The following is a 16068-nucleotide window of genomic DNA, read 5'->3' on the forward strand; positions in this document are numbered from 1 at the left end:
CTTTCTCTGTAACAGACTCCAGAACACACCAGAACTAGGGTATACCAGGCTCTCTACCTGTCTCCTGGGAGGCCCAAAGCTCCAGCCCACCTGTCCAAGGCCCCACTTTGGGACCTGCCTCTAAGTCTTCCTCCACCCCAAGACGTCCCAGATTCCCCACCTTCAGGGCCCCAAAGTAGAGTATGCGAGGCCCTGGGGTATGTCTGGCTTCCAGGACCCAGGACAAGCCAGCACAAGCCTGCCCTTAGTGGCTTCTCAAAACAGCTGTGTCAGGGACTTCCCTGGCGGTCCAGTGGTTAGGACCCGGCGCTTTCACTACCGTGGCCCCGGGTTCAATCCCTGGTCTGGGAACTAAGATCTCACAAGCCGCAGGGCACGGCAAAAAACAAAACAAAACAAAAATACAGCTGTGTCACAGCCCTAGTGGACGGAGGAGTGAAGCAGGAGTGGAGGACAGAGTGGTGGTAGGTGAGGTGGGGTGTGAATCGTGTAGACTCTGGTGAGAGGATTCAAACCAGCAAGTGGTCTTCCTGCAAGGCCTTGGGTCAAGGGTCAGCTAAGGTTTGCTGACCTTTCTGGGTCATAAATTCCACTGCCTTCCATAAAACAAAAAAAAAACCCACGCTCAGTTACACCTTGACCTGAGTCTTTTCTTGGTAGTGGCATTTTAATGGCTTTCCTTGGTGGTAGCAGCAGCAGCAAGAGAAGGGGGAGAGTTTGCCCCGCCCCTGGAGGACCCGGCTCAGGCTCTGGGGGAATCTTGCCTCCACCAGGTCTAGCTGTCCTCTTCCCATTGGACTGAGGCCAAGAAGGTGCGGATTTCCATGGGCTGTAGCGTGATGGTGGTGGAGAGCAGCCGGGAAGGAGAAGGATGGGGTGTGGGGCCTGGGGAGGTGGAGGGGAGAAGGAGTGAGGGACGTAGACTTCCTTTGCCTTAACACCCATATGCCACCCCACACCACCCCTGTGCTCCCTATCCTGAACACAGACATACCACCTTAAATCCGTCCCCAGGGCCTCACTCACAGACCCTTCAACTGCTTCCCAGGGCCTAGATACCACCCCCAGATCCCCAAATCCCTCCCCAGTGCCTGGTCACCATCCTCACACCCACAAGCCCCACCCCAAGGACCGTCAAGCCAACGCCTGCCTCTGGAACTAGACACCGATGGAGATTCTCAAATCTTGTTCTTGGGACTGCACTCCATTCTCAAACCCTCAAGAACTACCACTAATTTGCTGGACCCACCTCAGTCCCTTAAACCCCTAACCTAGATCTGAACACCGACCGACTCAGGCCCTCGAGCTCTATACCTGGACCTGGTCAACATTCCCACACCTCCCACCCGGCCCCCAGCTCCGGGCAGGCCCCCACCCGTGTTTGGTGTCCACTGGAGCCTGGAGGCGTGGGCCCGGAGCTGGTTGGCCGCCAGCGTGGTCTCCCGCAGGTCGGTGATGGTGAAGGCGGAGAACAGGTCCTGCGGGCAGTGGATGGGCCGGGCTGTGTTGGGACAAAGCTGGGGTTTCCCCTCCCGCCTCTCTCCTGTCTCCTTCCCACCTCTGCCCTCCTCACCGTCAAGTCCAAGGTCACCGGCGAGCTCAGGTTGCGGCCCGAGTCCTCCCCTACGGCGAACTGGTGCTCTAAGCGCAGCAGCAGCGTCTCCGGTCCCCAGCGGGCTAATGTTAGTAGATGCACGGAAGGCGGCAGCTCTCGGCGCAGCCCCGAAAACTGCGGGAGAGTGGCGCGGGGCTGAGCCACGAGGGGCGGGACTGAATGGCGGCCAGGAGGCGGAGACCCGGCGTGCAGGGAACCGCGGTGAGGGGGCGGGGCTTACCGGGGAGTGGCGGGGCTCACCCAGGACAGAGCCAATGAGGGAACGGGACGGTGTCAGGTTGGGGGCACAAAGGATTTGGTCTGAGACTGAGTTAGGACGGGGACGAAGAGTGGAGAGACCCGGCTGGAGGACGTGAGTAGACGAGAGGGCCGGGCCAAGGCCGCCGGGGTGACGGGGCTGAGCTAAGGGGACTGGACTAGCATACGTCCTCCCCAGGACGGGTAGGGGCAGGCGAGGTGGGTCCCAGTTAAGCCTAGGTAAATCCGCCCTCAACCCCGCCCCTCCCCCGCAGGCTTCCTTCGGGTCCTCTTTCTGCCGGCCCCATCGCCCCTCACCTGCGTGCGAGGGGCGACCTCGAGGCGGTAGGGGGCGCCGCCACCTCGGGCCAGCACCACCTGCGGGGCCAGGACCTCCTTCTCCGCCTGTAACCGGTGCCCGGCGGCCGCGGTCCGGGCCTTGTCCAGCAGCACGAGGTGGCGCCCTCGCACCCAAAGCCCCGACCCCTCCTCCAGCAACGGCTCCCCTACTCCGCGTGCATCGTCTCTCAGCAGCCTTCTGTGCACCTGCGGGGAGAGTGGCCAGGAGAGGGTGAGGGTCCTTCTAGCCAATTTCTGGGCTAGAAATTGGGCAAAAGCAAGTGGGAATTTCAAGAAAAATTGAAGATTGGGGTGGAACGGATGAGGACGAATGTCTGGTAGGGGGTCCCCAGTAGAAGTGGGGATCCGACCTAACAAGGTACTAGGACAGCGGGAGGTAAGGATCTAATGGGGGCGTGGATAGGGCAAATCAGGGCCTGGAGGGGAGGCTTGGGTAAGGGTTGGATAAAAGCACGGAGTAAATGTCTCACATAGGAATGGAGGGCTCCGCTTAGCGGGGACCACAAACGGAGGGGTGCACCTAGCAACAGAAACTGGCTTCAAGGTCCTGCAGGGGGCCAGGGAGGGAACTGGTAGGAGGACCCTGACTTAGATGGGGCTCGGACCACTCACCATGAGCTCTAAGGAGCCGTCACTCAGGCTACTGCCCCCCTGGGAGCGGTCAGTCAACACAGTCAGCTGCACGTTCCCATCCTGGGGGGCAAGGGGTGAGTGAGGGGCTGCACTGCCGGCCAGCCCTGGCCCCCAGGCAGGCCCCACAAGGATGGTGGAGACTGCTGAGAACAGTTGGGAGATGTTAAGAATGAGAGAGAACCCCTGCTCTGTAAAGGGGTGTCAGGAAGATGTGGGGAGCAGGATGGGGGATGGGTACCGTGATGTAAATGCGACTGTTAACTGGATAGTAGTTTCCCGCCACTGGCTCAGTCTGGTTCAGCTTCCAGGTGAGTCGATAATCCCGCCTGGGGTGGGGTGGGATTTGATCAGGCCCGGGGTCTGGCTCCCCTTCCCCGCTCACCCACTCCTCACTCCCCCTTCACCCTCTCCCTCCCACACTCATTAGGATCAGCAGGTGCCCCCACTGGCCCTGGGCCCCCAAAGACCACAGACCACCCCTCAGTGCCCCCAATCACCCCACCTCCTCTCCAGGATCTCCCGGCCATTGCTGTCAGTGTAGAAGAGTCCGTCTGTCTCCAGCACAGTGTCAAAGCGACTGATGACCTCCTTCCCCCAGCCATCACTATACCCAATGGGATGGCAAGGTGGTGAGCCTCACTTTAACTCCACTCTGCCCTTCACTCAGCCCCCACTCCCAGCCTCCACCACTCACCCCACAGGTATTGGCCCCACCGTCCACTCCAGCTCCAGGTGCCGCTGTCCCGGGTACAGACGAACCACCTGGGAACACCAGGCTGAGAAGTTCTGGTGCACTTCCTGCACCAAGGCTGTCTGCAAGTACATGGGGGTGAAGGGCAGGTGTAAGCGTGCAGCTGAGCAGAGGTAAGCCCTGCAAATGTCCACCCCAGCTGTGAAGCTCATAAAGGCCTACATCAGGGTCAACCCCACTGATAGCTTGGGAGCCCCACCCACCTCCCCCACCTGCCTAGGTGTGATGCCCACACTTTGTACCGCAGTCATAGCCATGTAAATTTTGAGTTTGGCATACATGCTTGCTGCCCATCATTACCCTATCTCCCCTCCTTAGAACAGGATTCTAGCTTAGCACATGGCTACTGGGAATAGACTGTACTGTTTCGTCTTCCCTGAGGTTCTGAGTAGCTGCGTGACCATGTTTGGCTCAGTCAAAGTGGTGTGAACAACGTTCCTTGCCCCTTTCCCTCTTCCACTGGCTCAAATGCAAATGTGATGGCTGGAGCTTGAGCAGCCATCTTGGGCCATGAGGTGGAAGCTGAATGCTAAGGAGGGTAGAGCAATAAGATAGAAGACTAGGGCTTCCCTGGTGGCACAGTGGTTAAGAATCTGCCTGCCAATTCAGGGGACATGGGTTCGAGCCCTGGTCCAGGAAGATCCCACATGCCACAGAGCAACTAAGCCCGTGTGCCACAACTACTGAGCCTGTGTTCTAGAGCCCGCAAGCCACAACTACTGAGCCCGAATGCCACAACTACTGAAGCCCGCACGCCTAGAGTCCATGCTCCACAACAAGAGAAGCCGCCACAATGAGAAGCCTGCGCGCCGTAATGAAGAGTAGCCCCCCCTCTCCGCAACTAGAGAAAAAGCCCGCACACAGCAATGAAGACCCAAAGCAGCCAAAAATTTTAAAAAATTAAAAAATAAAAAACAATAGAAGACTAGATGACTACTGAACCATCCCACCTGCCCGGACTTTCCGTTAGATGGAAAGAAACTTCCATCTTGTTTTAGGCATGGTTAATTTGGGTAACCCTGTTACAGGAAGCAAAACTATATCAACATACAGTGACCCAGGTATGCAGGTGTTCACCTCAAGGAGAATCATGTCAAATGTGAGGCTTTCCGTTACCTGCCCCATTCCCACCCTAAGAGGAAACGTCAACGAGAGGCCCCAGGAAACCCCACAAGCCTGAGCCCCTGTTCCCAGCCAGATGCACCCTCAAATATCCACCCTAAGTTAGAATCACCCAAGCCCTATCCAAGTGTGAACCTTTAAATGTCCACCCCAGATAAAATCCCCCCCTACCACAGATCCTTGGTGAAATCTGCAAGCAGTTACCCCTGGCTCTCCCTATCTGTTGGCCAAATGGGAGCATCCCACCCCCAATTTCAAAAGCTAAGTATAATCTTGACATTCACAACAGATGTGAATGCCTTTCTATGTGCTTCCATGGCGTGACTGTCACACAACCAGCCATGAACATCAACCCTGTGGGAGGATCCTCAAGTATTCCCCTCGGGTCTTAGCCTTCTTATTCATTGGAGATGTAAATCCTCCCCTCATTGCACACATGGCACACCACCCTCCACACACACACCCCTCACATGCCCCATCCCCAAGTGCCCACTCATCAGTCTTAACCCCTTACCTTCACAAGGTGGGTTTGAGCCCAGTGGCTCACAAGCAGTGGTTGCTGTCGGTTGGGTCTGAAGATGTAGGCACCTGAGACCTGGGAGCTTAGACTGTTGCCTGTACTGGCGTTGTACCTGGGGCCAGGGCAGGTGAGAGTCAGGCAAGGGACCCCAGCTCTGCTCACACCTGTTCCTTTACCTGGTGGTCCTCCCTCACCAGTAGAAGGCTTGGTGAACAGGCAGCCGGAGGTTCTGGTCCAGGTTCTCCAACTCCATCAAGAGCCCTGAGTCAGGGTCAAACCTAGCCCGGATGTACTGGGGAGAAATGGGTGGACAGACATTAATGACCACCGCTTCAGCCAACGGCAGCTTCATCCTTCCTGGGGCTCAGGAGAAAACCCTGGAGTCACCCACCCTTCCCTCCTCTCTCTCTCTTACTCCTCACCTCTGACTCTTTTAGCAAATCTGAACAGCTCCACTTTCTACCTTACCCTCAATCTGACCACTTCTCACCACCTCAATGGCATTCCTGGACTGCAACCAACCCCTTCCTGATCTCCCACCTTCCATGCTCGCTCCCCAGTCTTTTCCCCCCATAACTGCCAAAAGGTGCCTGTAACACCAGAAGTGAGATCACAGCCCATCTGCTTGGGACCCAGGCTGCTTATGCAACTGACAGAGGAACCACAGTGCCAGGACCCACAAGATTTTTAGGGCCCGTGGAAAGGTATAAATCTCAATTTCTTTTAGGTTCAGAAGAAAACCTGAATGAAATAATAATGAATATATTATATTGAATTCTGCATGGTTAATATTCATGTTAATATCCATACTATCATGAAATATAATTAACATATTTTTATGGAAGGAGGGACCCACAAAGGCCAAAGTGCTAGGACCCACAAGAGTCTTAATGCAACCCTGTTTCTCCCGTGGTTCCTTCACAGTAAAAGCCAGAGTCCTCCCCTCAGCCTTCCCTTAAGGCTCACATGATCTGACCTATCACCTCCACCCCAACACCCTGTTTCAGCCACACTGAGTGTTCTTTGAACACCCATCACCCGCCTACTTGAGGGCTTTTGTGTCTGCTGCTCCCTACCTGACTGGATCCCTCTTCCCCGAAAATGGCCACACGGCTCCCTCCCCCAAGTCTCTGACATGCCTCACTTAATTTGCAAAACCCTACCTCCATCAGCTCTTACATTTCTGTCAAGTGTCACCCATGATTACATTGGGTCCTCATAACAGCCCCAGGAGAGGACACTGAGGCTCAAAGGAAGACGGTCACTCACTTGAGGACACACAATGGGGGGCTGATGATGCTAGACCATGAACCTAAGACCCACTGGCCCAGGGTCCCTGTGGCTTACTGCCACATCTCAAATTTGTCACCCAGGAATGGAAGGGGATATGAATAGGGTCTCACCTCATTCTGGATGACCAAGACACGAGACCAGGGCTTCTGGGATCTGGGATGGTGGATGTGGGCCTGGGGGCTTTGGCCAGGCACCTGGGTTACTGAGTAGATGCTGAAGCCCAAGGCAGGCACTGAGGCTGAGAAAAGCAGCTCTTGACTGTCTGAGCTGGGAATCATCACCACCTTGGGTAAGGGAGGAAGGAAACCAAGTCAAGAAGCTGTTGAGTACACATATAAAGCCACACCACACATACAGGGAGGGGTCAAACTTGAGGAGGGGAAAGAGTTCCAGGATGGGGAGAGGAAATTTAGGAGTTGGGCAGAAGGGATGCGAGTGTCAGAAATGCTGAGTTAAAGATTGCAAAGAGGGAATTCCCTGGCAGTCTAGTGGTTAGGACTCCGTGCTTCCACTGCAGAGGGCACATGGGTTCGATCTGTGATTGGGGAACGAAGATCCTGCGAGCTGCATGGCCAAAAAAAAAAATGATTGCAAAGATTCATAAGGTGGGAAAAATCCACTAGGAGGGTGGAGCTACTGTGGGAAGTGGGAGAAGTGAGGGAGTAAATTCAGGAAGAGATCCTTGACACAGGGGAGGGAGGGAAAGACAGATTCTTGGGGGATGAAGAGGTTAGTGGGAAGAGGCCTTCCAGGATGAGGGGAATATTCATAAACAGGAAACTTTTTCACGGGGAGATATTTAAAAGGGGAAGAGGGCTTCCCTGGTGGCGCAGTGGTTAAGAATCTGCCTGCCAATGCAGGGGACACGGGTTCAAGCCCTGGTCCGGGAAGATCCCACATGCTGCGGAGCAACTAAGCCCGTGTGCCACAACTACTGAGCCCACGTGCCACAACTACTTTAGCCCACGCGCCTAGAGCCTGTGTTCCGCAACGGGAAACCACCGCAATGAGAAGCCCCCACACCACAACAAAGAATAGCCCCCACTCTCAGCAACTAGAGAAAGCCCACGTGCAGCAACAAAGACCCAACGCAGCCAAAAATAAATAAGTAAAATACATTTTTTAAAAGGTGGGGGAAGATACTCATGAGAGGGGGTAATGTTCCCAAGGGGGTGTGATATTAAGGGGTAGAGGGGGAAGATATTCAGAAGAAGAGACAGTAATGGGCAGAAGGTATCCATGGCGGGGGAGGTATCTAAGAGAGGGAGGTGTCCATGGAAGGAGAGATCCATGGAGGGAAATAAACCTGGGGGAAGTGTCCATGGGGCGAAGGGAGAAATGCTCATGGTGGGAGGTTTCCAAGGGGTTAGGTATTCATGGGTTGTGGTATTCAGGGAAAAATATTTGCCGAGTGGCCTTACATCGCTGGGCACAACTGTGCCACTGGGGTCTCTCACGAGAAAAACGTGTTTGCTGACAGGCAGCCGCACCATCCAATCCACCTTCCGCCCCAAGGGGTTATAAATGATCACCTGGAACTGGGGTGGGAAGATTAGAGCAGGCATGGGTCACAATACGCCTTCTGCAAACCCACTCACCATGTGCAGCAACGTCCCTGGGTGATTCAAACCCCCAAGTGGTACACTGGTCTCCGTCCTGCCGCAGCTTCACTGAGCCCCCAGTGATCTCGCCCCAGAGTGATTAGCAACCCGCTGAGGCCTCGAGAGCCCATCAGCCCCGCCTCCTTTCCGCGCTGCCGTCCCACCCACCACCCAGGGCACGGTCCCCCGGCCCCGCCCCTCCCCGTCCAGGCCGCCTCACGCTCTCTGAGGTCTGGGTAAGCGGACAAACGCTGATGTTGAGCTTGCGACAGAACATGAAGTCCTCCTTGGAGCCACTGAGCCGCGCCAGCGCATTGCTTAAGAGAACCTGGGGAAGCGCGTAAAGTGGAAGGTATGCTCCGGCCACCAAGCGCGTCTCCTCCTCGCCGCCCCGCCCCCAGCCTCGCCCCTGCCTTCTCCGCCCCTCCCATCCCAGGACCCGCCCCTCCTTCCACAAGCCCCGCCCCACGAGCCCTTCCAGACACCACTCCGCTGTTTTCGACCACGCCCCGTACTGGCCCCGCCCCTTCTGCTCCAGGGCCTGCCCCTTCCTGTCTCCGCCACTCCCAGGCTCCGCCCTCGCACCTCGCAGGGCCCCCAGCCTTCTGCAAGTTGGCGAGCGTAGTCATTGGCCACGTGCTGGCGGGAGGTGCCGCTGACCGCATCGTGGTGCTGGAGGACGGCCATCGCCTCATCTGCAGGCAGACGGTGAGCCGGGTGGGGTCTCCGCAGGACTCTTGGCCCCCGACCCCAAGGAGACGTGAAAAGTCATGTGCTGGCAGGCTGGGTTCTTAGGGGCTTTAAGAAGGGACTCGAAAAAAAAAAAAAAGAAGGGACTCGAGGGGGCAGTGGAGGTCTGGAGTCCAGCTTCAGCCTCGCCCCCGTCCCCTCACCCGCTGGACACCTACTGAGGGCTGCACTGTCTCCGGAACCATAGGGTCCCACGTTGGCTGCCGGACCCGCCAGCGCCTCCAGCTGGTTGCACACCTGTAGAGCAGGGGGTATGTTGGGGCACCAGGTCTGTCAGGACCCCTGAGCCACCCCCTTGAGCCTGGCGCCCACCTACCTGCAGGAAGTTGTAGCTGAGGCGCTCATAGCGTTTGAGGGCAGGCCGGCTGGAAAAGTAACCGGTCCAGAACATGTGGGGGCCGTCGGCGTAAGGGAAGAAGTCATCCTCTTTCAGTGACCTGCAACGGCAGCAGCATTGAGGGCAGGGTCATGACCCACAGGGCATGCCACCCATCCCCAGGCTCCCCAGTCCCCCCAAATACCAGGTGAGGTTGGCCTTGTTCAGCTGCCAGAGATAACAGGCTGGAGTGGAGTAGAGAACATTGACGCGGCTCCCGTTGGCCTGTTGCTGCGGGGAGGTGTCTGTGTGAGCTCAGGAGCCCGGGGAGGGGGGAACCCACAAGTGTGCACAAACTTACACACACACGTGCACACATTCATGCATCCAGTCGGTTCAGATTCTCTTTCTTAATACACAGTTTGAGTGCAAACCAATGGCCAAGTGTGAAAATGAATGTTGGCCGAAGCTAAATATTACCAGCCTGGAAAGAATTTCAGGGATGCAAGAATAAACCTGAGATTTTACTAAACTTTAAATAATTCCAATTTTATTATTTAAAACTTTCATGGAAAAACTAAATATGACATTATAGGACAGGAATAATAACTCTTCAGCACTGTAAGGTTATTGCCAGATGACACAACTGTTATAATGAATGGAGGCTCACTTTCAACTGAGGGAGGTGGAGGAACAAGAAGGTGACCTCCGTGAGTTAAAGGATGTTTGTTCTGCTCGAGTTGTGTCCCCAGTGCCTCGTACACAGTAGGTGCTCAATAAACACTTGAATGACCTAGAGAATATTATACTTAGTGAAGTCAGAGAAAGACAGATACTATATGATATCACTTATATGTGGAATCTGAAAAATAATACAAATGAATCTATGTACAAAACAGAAACAGACTCACGGACATAGAGAACAAACTTATGGTTACCTAAGGGGAAAGGGAGGGGAGGAGAGATAAATTAGGAGTATAGGATTGACAGATATAATCTACTATACATAAAGTACATAAGCAACAAGGATTTACTGTATAACACAGGGAATTATATTCGACATCTTATAATAACCTATAATAGAAAATAACCTGAAAAATTATATATAACTGAATCACTTTGCTATACACCTGAAACTAATACAATATTTGTAATACAATACAATATTGTAAATCAACTATAATTTAAAAAATAAACAAAACAAACACTTGAGTGAATGAAGAGAAGTGCAGAGGACTACATGCCTTTATGTGCAAACACACATTTACACCCCTGAACACACACTCATGTACAGATTTACATACACACACACTGTGTTCACTGAGCAAACAATCACTTGATTCTGCAGCATGCTCAGGACTGTGGACACAATTTACAACCAAAGGCTAACCCTGCTCTCACGGTATTCACAGCCAAGTGCACGGGAGAGAAACTGAACAGATAGTCAGTTGGTTACAGTCAGCCTAGATGTATCATCACAGGTATTTGTGGGGACTCCTGTGAGCACAGAGGAAAGAGCAAGAGCTCGGCTGGGGCCTGGTGAAGGCTTCCTAGAGAAGCAACACCAGTTGCAACTGGTGTCTTAAGCAGCAGCAGATTTTCAGCCCTAAATAATAATAATAAACAACCGTAATACTTATTATTTACCTGGCACTGGTCTACTGGTCTATGCAAATGAACTCATTAAACTTTCATCAATAGCCCTGTCAGCTGGGAACCACCATTATGCCCATTTCCTAGATAAGAAAATTGAGGCACTGACTGCTTAAGAACATTCCTCAAGGTCACAGAGCCAGTAAGTGGCAAAACCAGGATTTGAACCAAGGAACTCCATTTCCAGTAAAATGGAGTGTGTGAAGGAGCAGGCAGGAGAAAAACCAAAAGAGTGTGATCTTCTGGCAGCCCAGGAACGTGGTATTTGCAGGAGGAAGTAGTCAAGGTGTTGAAGCCTCCTCAGGGACCAGGGGCTTGGGGAGGATTGGGAAATGTCTTCTGGAAGGCCCTTGATTACGTTACTGAGAGCTGTTTTTGGTGAAACAGCAATGTAGGGAGTGCGTGGAAGGTGAGGACATTAAAGACTGCCAGGGCTTCCCTGGTGGCACAGTGGTTAAGAATCTGCCTGCCAATGCAGGGGACACAGGTTCGATCCCTGGTCCGGGAAGATCCCACATGCCGCGGAGTAGCTAAGCCCGTGCGCCACAACTACTGAGCCTGAGCTCTAGAGCCTGCAAGCCACAACTACTGAGCCCATGTGCCACAACTACTGAAGCCTGCGCGCCTAGAGCCCATGCTCCACAGCAAGAGAAGCCACGACAATGAGAAGGCCGCGCACCGCAACGAGGAGTAGCCCCCACTCGCCACAACTAGAGAAAGTCCGCGCATGGCAACGAAGACGCAACATAGCCAAAAATAAATTAATAAATAAATAATTTTTTTAAAAAAATAAAAATAAAAAAGACTGTGCCAGTAGGCAACTCTGGGGATGAAATGATGGGGGAGGGGAGACGAGGTTCTGTGCTGATGGGAGAGTGAATGCCTGCCCACACAGCCACAGACCATTTACAGAGGCCACATCAATACATCCACGGTAGACAGAATAATGGCCACCAAAAGATGTCCATGTCCTAATCCCCAGAACCTGTGACTATGTTAGGTTACGTGGCAAAAGGGAATTAAGCCTGCAGAATTAAGGCTGTTAATCAGCTGACCTTAAACTAGAGAGATTATCCTGGATTATCTAGTGTGTCCAATGTAATCACAAGGGTCTCTAAAAATTGAAGAGGGAGGAGAAAGAAGTGAGAGTGAGAAAAAGAGATGTAACACCAGAGGCAGGGTCAGAGAGCTGCTGTGTTGCTGGCTTTGAAGATGGAGGAGGGGGCCATGAGCCGAGGAAAGTGGGCAGCCTCTAGAAGCTGGACAAGACTTTTCCCTAGAGCTTTCAGAAGGAACGCAGCCCTGCTGACATCTTGATTTTAGCCCAGTGAGACCCATGTCAGTCTTGTGACCTACAGAACTGTAAGATAACATGATTTCTGTTGTTTTAAGCCACTAAGTTTGTGGTAATTTGTTAAAGCAGCCATAGAAAACTAAGATAGCACCCATAGGTAATGTACGTGACCCAAGGCCCAGGGATACAAGCACAGGTGCCCACGGGGTAGGCACACTCACCTGGGCGTTGACCAGTTGGATGAGCTTGTCAAGGTTCTTGAACCACATGTTGGCATTCTCATACTGGAAGTCTGAGCCCATGGTCATCACAGTGTGGTTGGTGCGGTAGTGCTGGCCCTGTAGGTGGGATGGGGGGGTGTCCTCAGGCCAGGGTGTCCTGGGCCACCCCTGTGGACAGCTGTGTCTCGATATATACGTGGTCAAGAATGTGGGCGCACAGAGGCATGGGGGGGCAGGGGTGGAAGTGTGTCACGTGAGAGCAGAGGAACATAACAGAAAAATAGCCACAAGCTGTTGGGTAATTCTCTTGGGCTCACCACCCAGACGTGGGTACTGAGGCACCGTGCCATGCTGTCTCATGATCATGGTGGAGGTGTGCAGTGGTGAAGGGGTCCGCATTTCTAGTCAGGAACACACACAAATCCAGGAGGAGGGCATAGTGATGGTGAAAGGAACACTACCTTCCTCCGAGGATGGTGAGGAGGTGCTAGGGATTGCCTGGGCCGGTGGAAGGGCCCCGTGCATGTACACCAGAGGCACAGGTTCTGGATACCAGGTTACCTGGGCAGTGGCCAACTGCAGGAAGTAATGGACCAGGTCCTTGGCGTTGTACTCAGGGCTGAGTGGGTCCTCCACAAAGGGCCTGTCGGCACACAGCGTGTCCCAGCACAGACCATCCGGTGGGTTGTAAATGTTGGGGAGCACACCTGTGGGCCGCACCAGGCTCAGGGGTGGCCCCACCCCCTAGACCTGCCAGGCCCCACAGGGGACGGACTTCAGAATTTGCAGGGCCCAGTGCAAAGTGCAAATGCCGGGCCCTTGTTCCTAAATTATTAAGAATTTCAAGACAATGATAGCTGGCTATAAAACCAAGCCCAGGGCCCTTCTGAGCGTGGGGGCAGCCCCTCTCCCCACTCCACCCCCTTACTGGTGAAGAGGTCCGCGGCGGGGGGCTTCAGGCTGGCGCTGGCCCGCCACACCTGCTCCATTTCCATCTTCTCCTTCCGCGCGCTCTTGTCTTGATAATCCAGGCGTCCGAAGAAGAAGCCGTCAAAACCCATCTGGAGGTGGGGCAGGATGAAGAGCGGGATGGGAGAGCAGGACAGGGCAGGATAAATAAGGGCCTAGCCCTCTCACCAACCGCCACCCCTTCAGAGCACGGATAGAAAAACCAAGTCTAAAACCAGGGAGGCCCTCCAGTTCATTTTGAACTTGGGGAGGGTCGGAAGTCCTGCGGGGAGCGCCGGGAGGGAGCTGGTCCAACGCTAGAACCCACCTCCACCTTCTGCAGCCTAAGCACGGGAAGGAGGCGGGGTCATGGCACAGGTAATGAAGCCGGCTGCAAAACGGCAGGCCATCGCCTGCCACCCCACTTGGGGAGGAGCCAGGATCAGAGCAAACGGGGTGGAGTCGGGGAGGGGGGAGGAGCCAGCTGGACGTGAGGGTGCGGTGGCGGGGGGGGGGGGGGCGGGGGGGCGGTCAGCCTAGGCTGGGGCAGAGAAGGGTCGAGGCCAGAGCAGAAAAGGAATGGGATTCACAGGTCACCCAAGAGGCAGGGTCTCAAGGGGCCAGAGGGCCAGGGGCAGGGCCTGGTCTGAGTGAACTTTCAGGGAAGGGAGGGGCTTGAGTGACCGGGGGAGGAGTCAAAGGGAATGAAGGGGCTGGCCCAAGAGGCCAGGAAAAGACCTGCGCGAACAGCGAGGCCTGCTCCCTAGAGTGGCCGAAGGGGTCGATGTGCCAGGCCACACGGGGGCGCCCGTCGCTGCCAAACGTGTCCTCCAGGAAGCGCAGCCCGAGTGTCATCTGGTCGATGATGGCTCCATAGTGGGTGGCCGCCTCATCGTTCATCACCCAGCCACCATTGGCAAACTCTAGGCGTCCTGTGCCGGGAGGGGCAAAGTCCAAGTCAGCTGTCAGGGCCAGGAGTGGGGTCGGGGTTGGTGATGCCGGGGACGAGAAGACCTGCCTGCATGCCCAGGCCTGAGAGGCGAAGAGGGGTCACTCCCAGGCCAGTGTAGAGAGATACTGAACAGAAGCCCTCCTGGCATGTTAGGCTTTCCAGAGGATTCACTGGAGGTGGGGCCTTAGAGGACGCACAGGAGTTCTCCAAATACAGAGAAATTCCAGGCAGGTGCAGCCACATACAGGCAGCACTCGGTATGATAAAAATCTCAGAAGCCAGAGTAGTGGAAACAGAAGCTGGGCTGGGTTTCCTCTTTTCACTTCCTTAGGGCAGCCTCACCCTGTCGCACCAGGTCCCGCACGATTTCCTGCGTTGCATTTGTCTGCTGTCGCCACCAACGGGAGAAGAAAGCGATTTCCACATAGAGGAAGCGGCGGGTGGGCTCCGCCAGCAGCGAAGAGATGACCGAGTCTAGGATGTACTGCACGCCCGCGTGCTGGACATCATTCTTGACTATGGGAATAGGGGTCAGGCAGTCAGGGGCCAGCAAGCCAAGGGGCATAATCCTAGACACAGGAGCCCAAGCTGGGTATTGCCCCCACCCTAATGTCCAGGGCTGAAAAAGAATTCGAGGGGCTCCGAGGGGCCATGGGAGTCCTAGGGGTCAGTCCCCACCCTCTACTCACTGCCGTAGAAGTACTGGTCCACCGTCTTGAGCCAGCCCACGTCATCATGTGTGTGGGCCACCAGGTGCACATTCAGCATGTCCGGCTCCACCTTGGGGCATGTCTGCACAGCGACCGCAAACACAAACACACATACCCTGTCAGTAACCCCAAGGTTAAGAGGCAGGCTGCAGTGGGGCGTTGGGGAGGACATAAGGTGAGCCTTGATTTAGAGGCAAGTGGCTCAGGTGGGGCCAGCCCCTCCCAGGGAAGACACATATAGTTGTGTCACAGATGCAACTCCCACCTGACACAACTTCTCAGAGCACCTCTCATTCACACCCTGTGGAAATAATAGTAGTAGCTAATGTTTATTAAGCATTTGCAAATACCAAGCCTGCGGGGTGGGGGCGATATTATCTCCAGTTTTCAGATGAGAACACGGAGGATCAGAGAGGTGAAGTGACTTGGCCAAGATCTCGCAGCCAGGAAGTGGAGGAGCCAAGCTAGAACTTCAGGCAGCTGACTCCCAGCTCTCCACCAGTCCTCGCCACACATACAGCTGCTCGCCCGCTCACATCCAGCCACACAGGTAAATGCGTGCAAAGTCCAGAAGCAAAGGAAGCAGCCACAGACAGCCCCATTCTCAGACACGCACAGCCAGACTTCTCAACGACACAAAGCATGCACTCAGACCACACTGTCATATTAGCAACCATTCACTAGGCGCCCACAAAACAGACCCACCCACACCTCCGGACCCTACTAGAGGCTTCACTCTGGCTCTTGTACATTTCCGCTCGCTGGCCGCGCTCACCTGGTATCCCGCGGCCCAAGCGCTGGGCGTCGCCAGCAACAACAAAAAGAGAAAGGAGAGAGGCGGGAGCGGTGGCCACAGCGACCAGGAGCTCGTCCGGGACGCCGCCGCGCCCCGGCCGCCGCCAGCGCGGACCCCCGAAGACCGCGCGTCAGCGGCCATGGCTCTAACACCGCAGCCGCCGCCGCAGGCGCCGCCGCCTCCGCCTCCGCCTCCGCCTCCCGGGGGTTCCCGGGCCTGCCTGGGGCCGGGTAAACGCCCCGCCTCCAGAACCCGGCTTGGCCAATGGGCACCGGAGGGGCGGGGCTAGGGAGTGG

General features: G+C 55.1%; 1 protein-coding gene and 1 long non-coding RNA gene across 9 annotated transcripts; one reads left to right on the forward strand and one right to left on the reverse strand.

Moving 5' to 3' along the window:
- Window positions 1-641: 641 nt before the first annotated feature.
- On the reverse strand, window positions 642-15965 carry MAN2B1 (mannosidase alpha class 2B member 1). Of its 2 annotated transcripts, XM_060144909.1 has the most exons (24): window positions 15752-15960; window positions 14956-15058; window positions 14609-14782; window positions 14053-14246; window positions 13295-13427; window positions 12928-13073; window positions 12367-12483; window positions 9404-9489; window positions 9199-9319; window positions 9041-9119; window positions 8718-8827; window positions 8353-8460; window positions 7953-8069; window positions 6642-6815; window positions 5433-5530; window positions 5233-5350; window positions 3540-3658; window positions 3348-3449; window positions 3084-3171; window positions 2825-2905; window positions 2171-2398; window positions 1574-1729; window positions 1376-1478; window positions 642-885 (listed from the first exon to the last, which is right to left on the reverse strand). In XM_060144909.1, exons 1-24 carry the CDS (start codon window positions 15911-15913, stop codon window positions 776-778), a joined length of 3027 nt encoding a protein of 1008 aa, XP_060000892.1. In that variant the 5' UTR covers window positions 15914-15960; the 3' UTR covers window positions 642-775. The 2 variants fall into 2 exon arrangements, 1 of the variants encoding a protein (XP_060000892.1); XR_009539756.1 differs by lacking the exon at window positions 642-885 and having other exon boundaries at window positions 1574-1677; window positions 15752-15965.
- LOC132517534 (uncharacterized) lies at window positions 1899-4521 on the forward strand. 7 transcript variants are annotated; one of them, XR_009539762.1, is made up of 5 exons: window positions 1899-1967; window positions 2128-2423; window positions 3359-3474; window positions 3572-3709; window positions 4206-4521. It is a non-coding gene; the product is annotated as an uncharacterized LOC132517534 (long non-coding RNA). The 7 variants fall into 7 exon arrangements; XR_009539763.1 differs by having other exon boundaries at window positions 3359-3471; XR_009539757.1 differs by lacking the exon at window positions 3359-3474 and having other exon boundaries at window positions 3547-3709.
- Window positions 15966-16068: the final 103 nt, after the last annotated feature.

Source organism: Lagenorhynchus albirostris, chromosome 3 (genome assembly GCF_949774975.1).
Source record: "Lagenorhynchus albirostris chromosome 3, mLagAlb1.1, whole genome shotgun sequence".
NCBI classification, from domain to species: Eukaryota; Metazoa; Chordata; class Mammalia; order Artiodactyla; family Delphinidae; genus Lagenorhynchus; species Lagenorhynchus albirostris.

What these genes read in the sequence shown, in the direction of transcription:
- MAN2B1 (XM_060144909.1), bottom strand. Translation starts at nt 15,913, where the DNA reads ATGGCCGCTGACGCGCGGTCTTCGGGGGTCCGCGCTGGCGGCGGCCGG. An exon ending in GGACCAGTACTTCTACGGCA is followed by an intron (nt 14,783 to 14,955) that starts GTGAGTAGAGGG and finishes CTATTCCCATAG; the next exon opens with TCAAGAATGATGTCCAGCAC. An exon ending in CTCAAACCCACCTTGTGAAG is followed by an intron (nt 3,659 to 5,232) that starts GTAAGGGGTTAA and finishes ATGTACTTGCAG; the next exon opens with ACAGCCTTGGTGCAGGAAGT.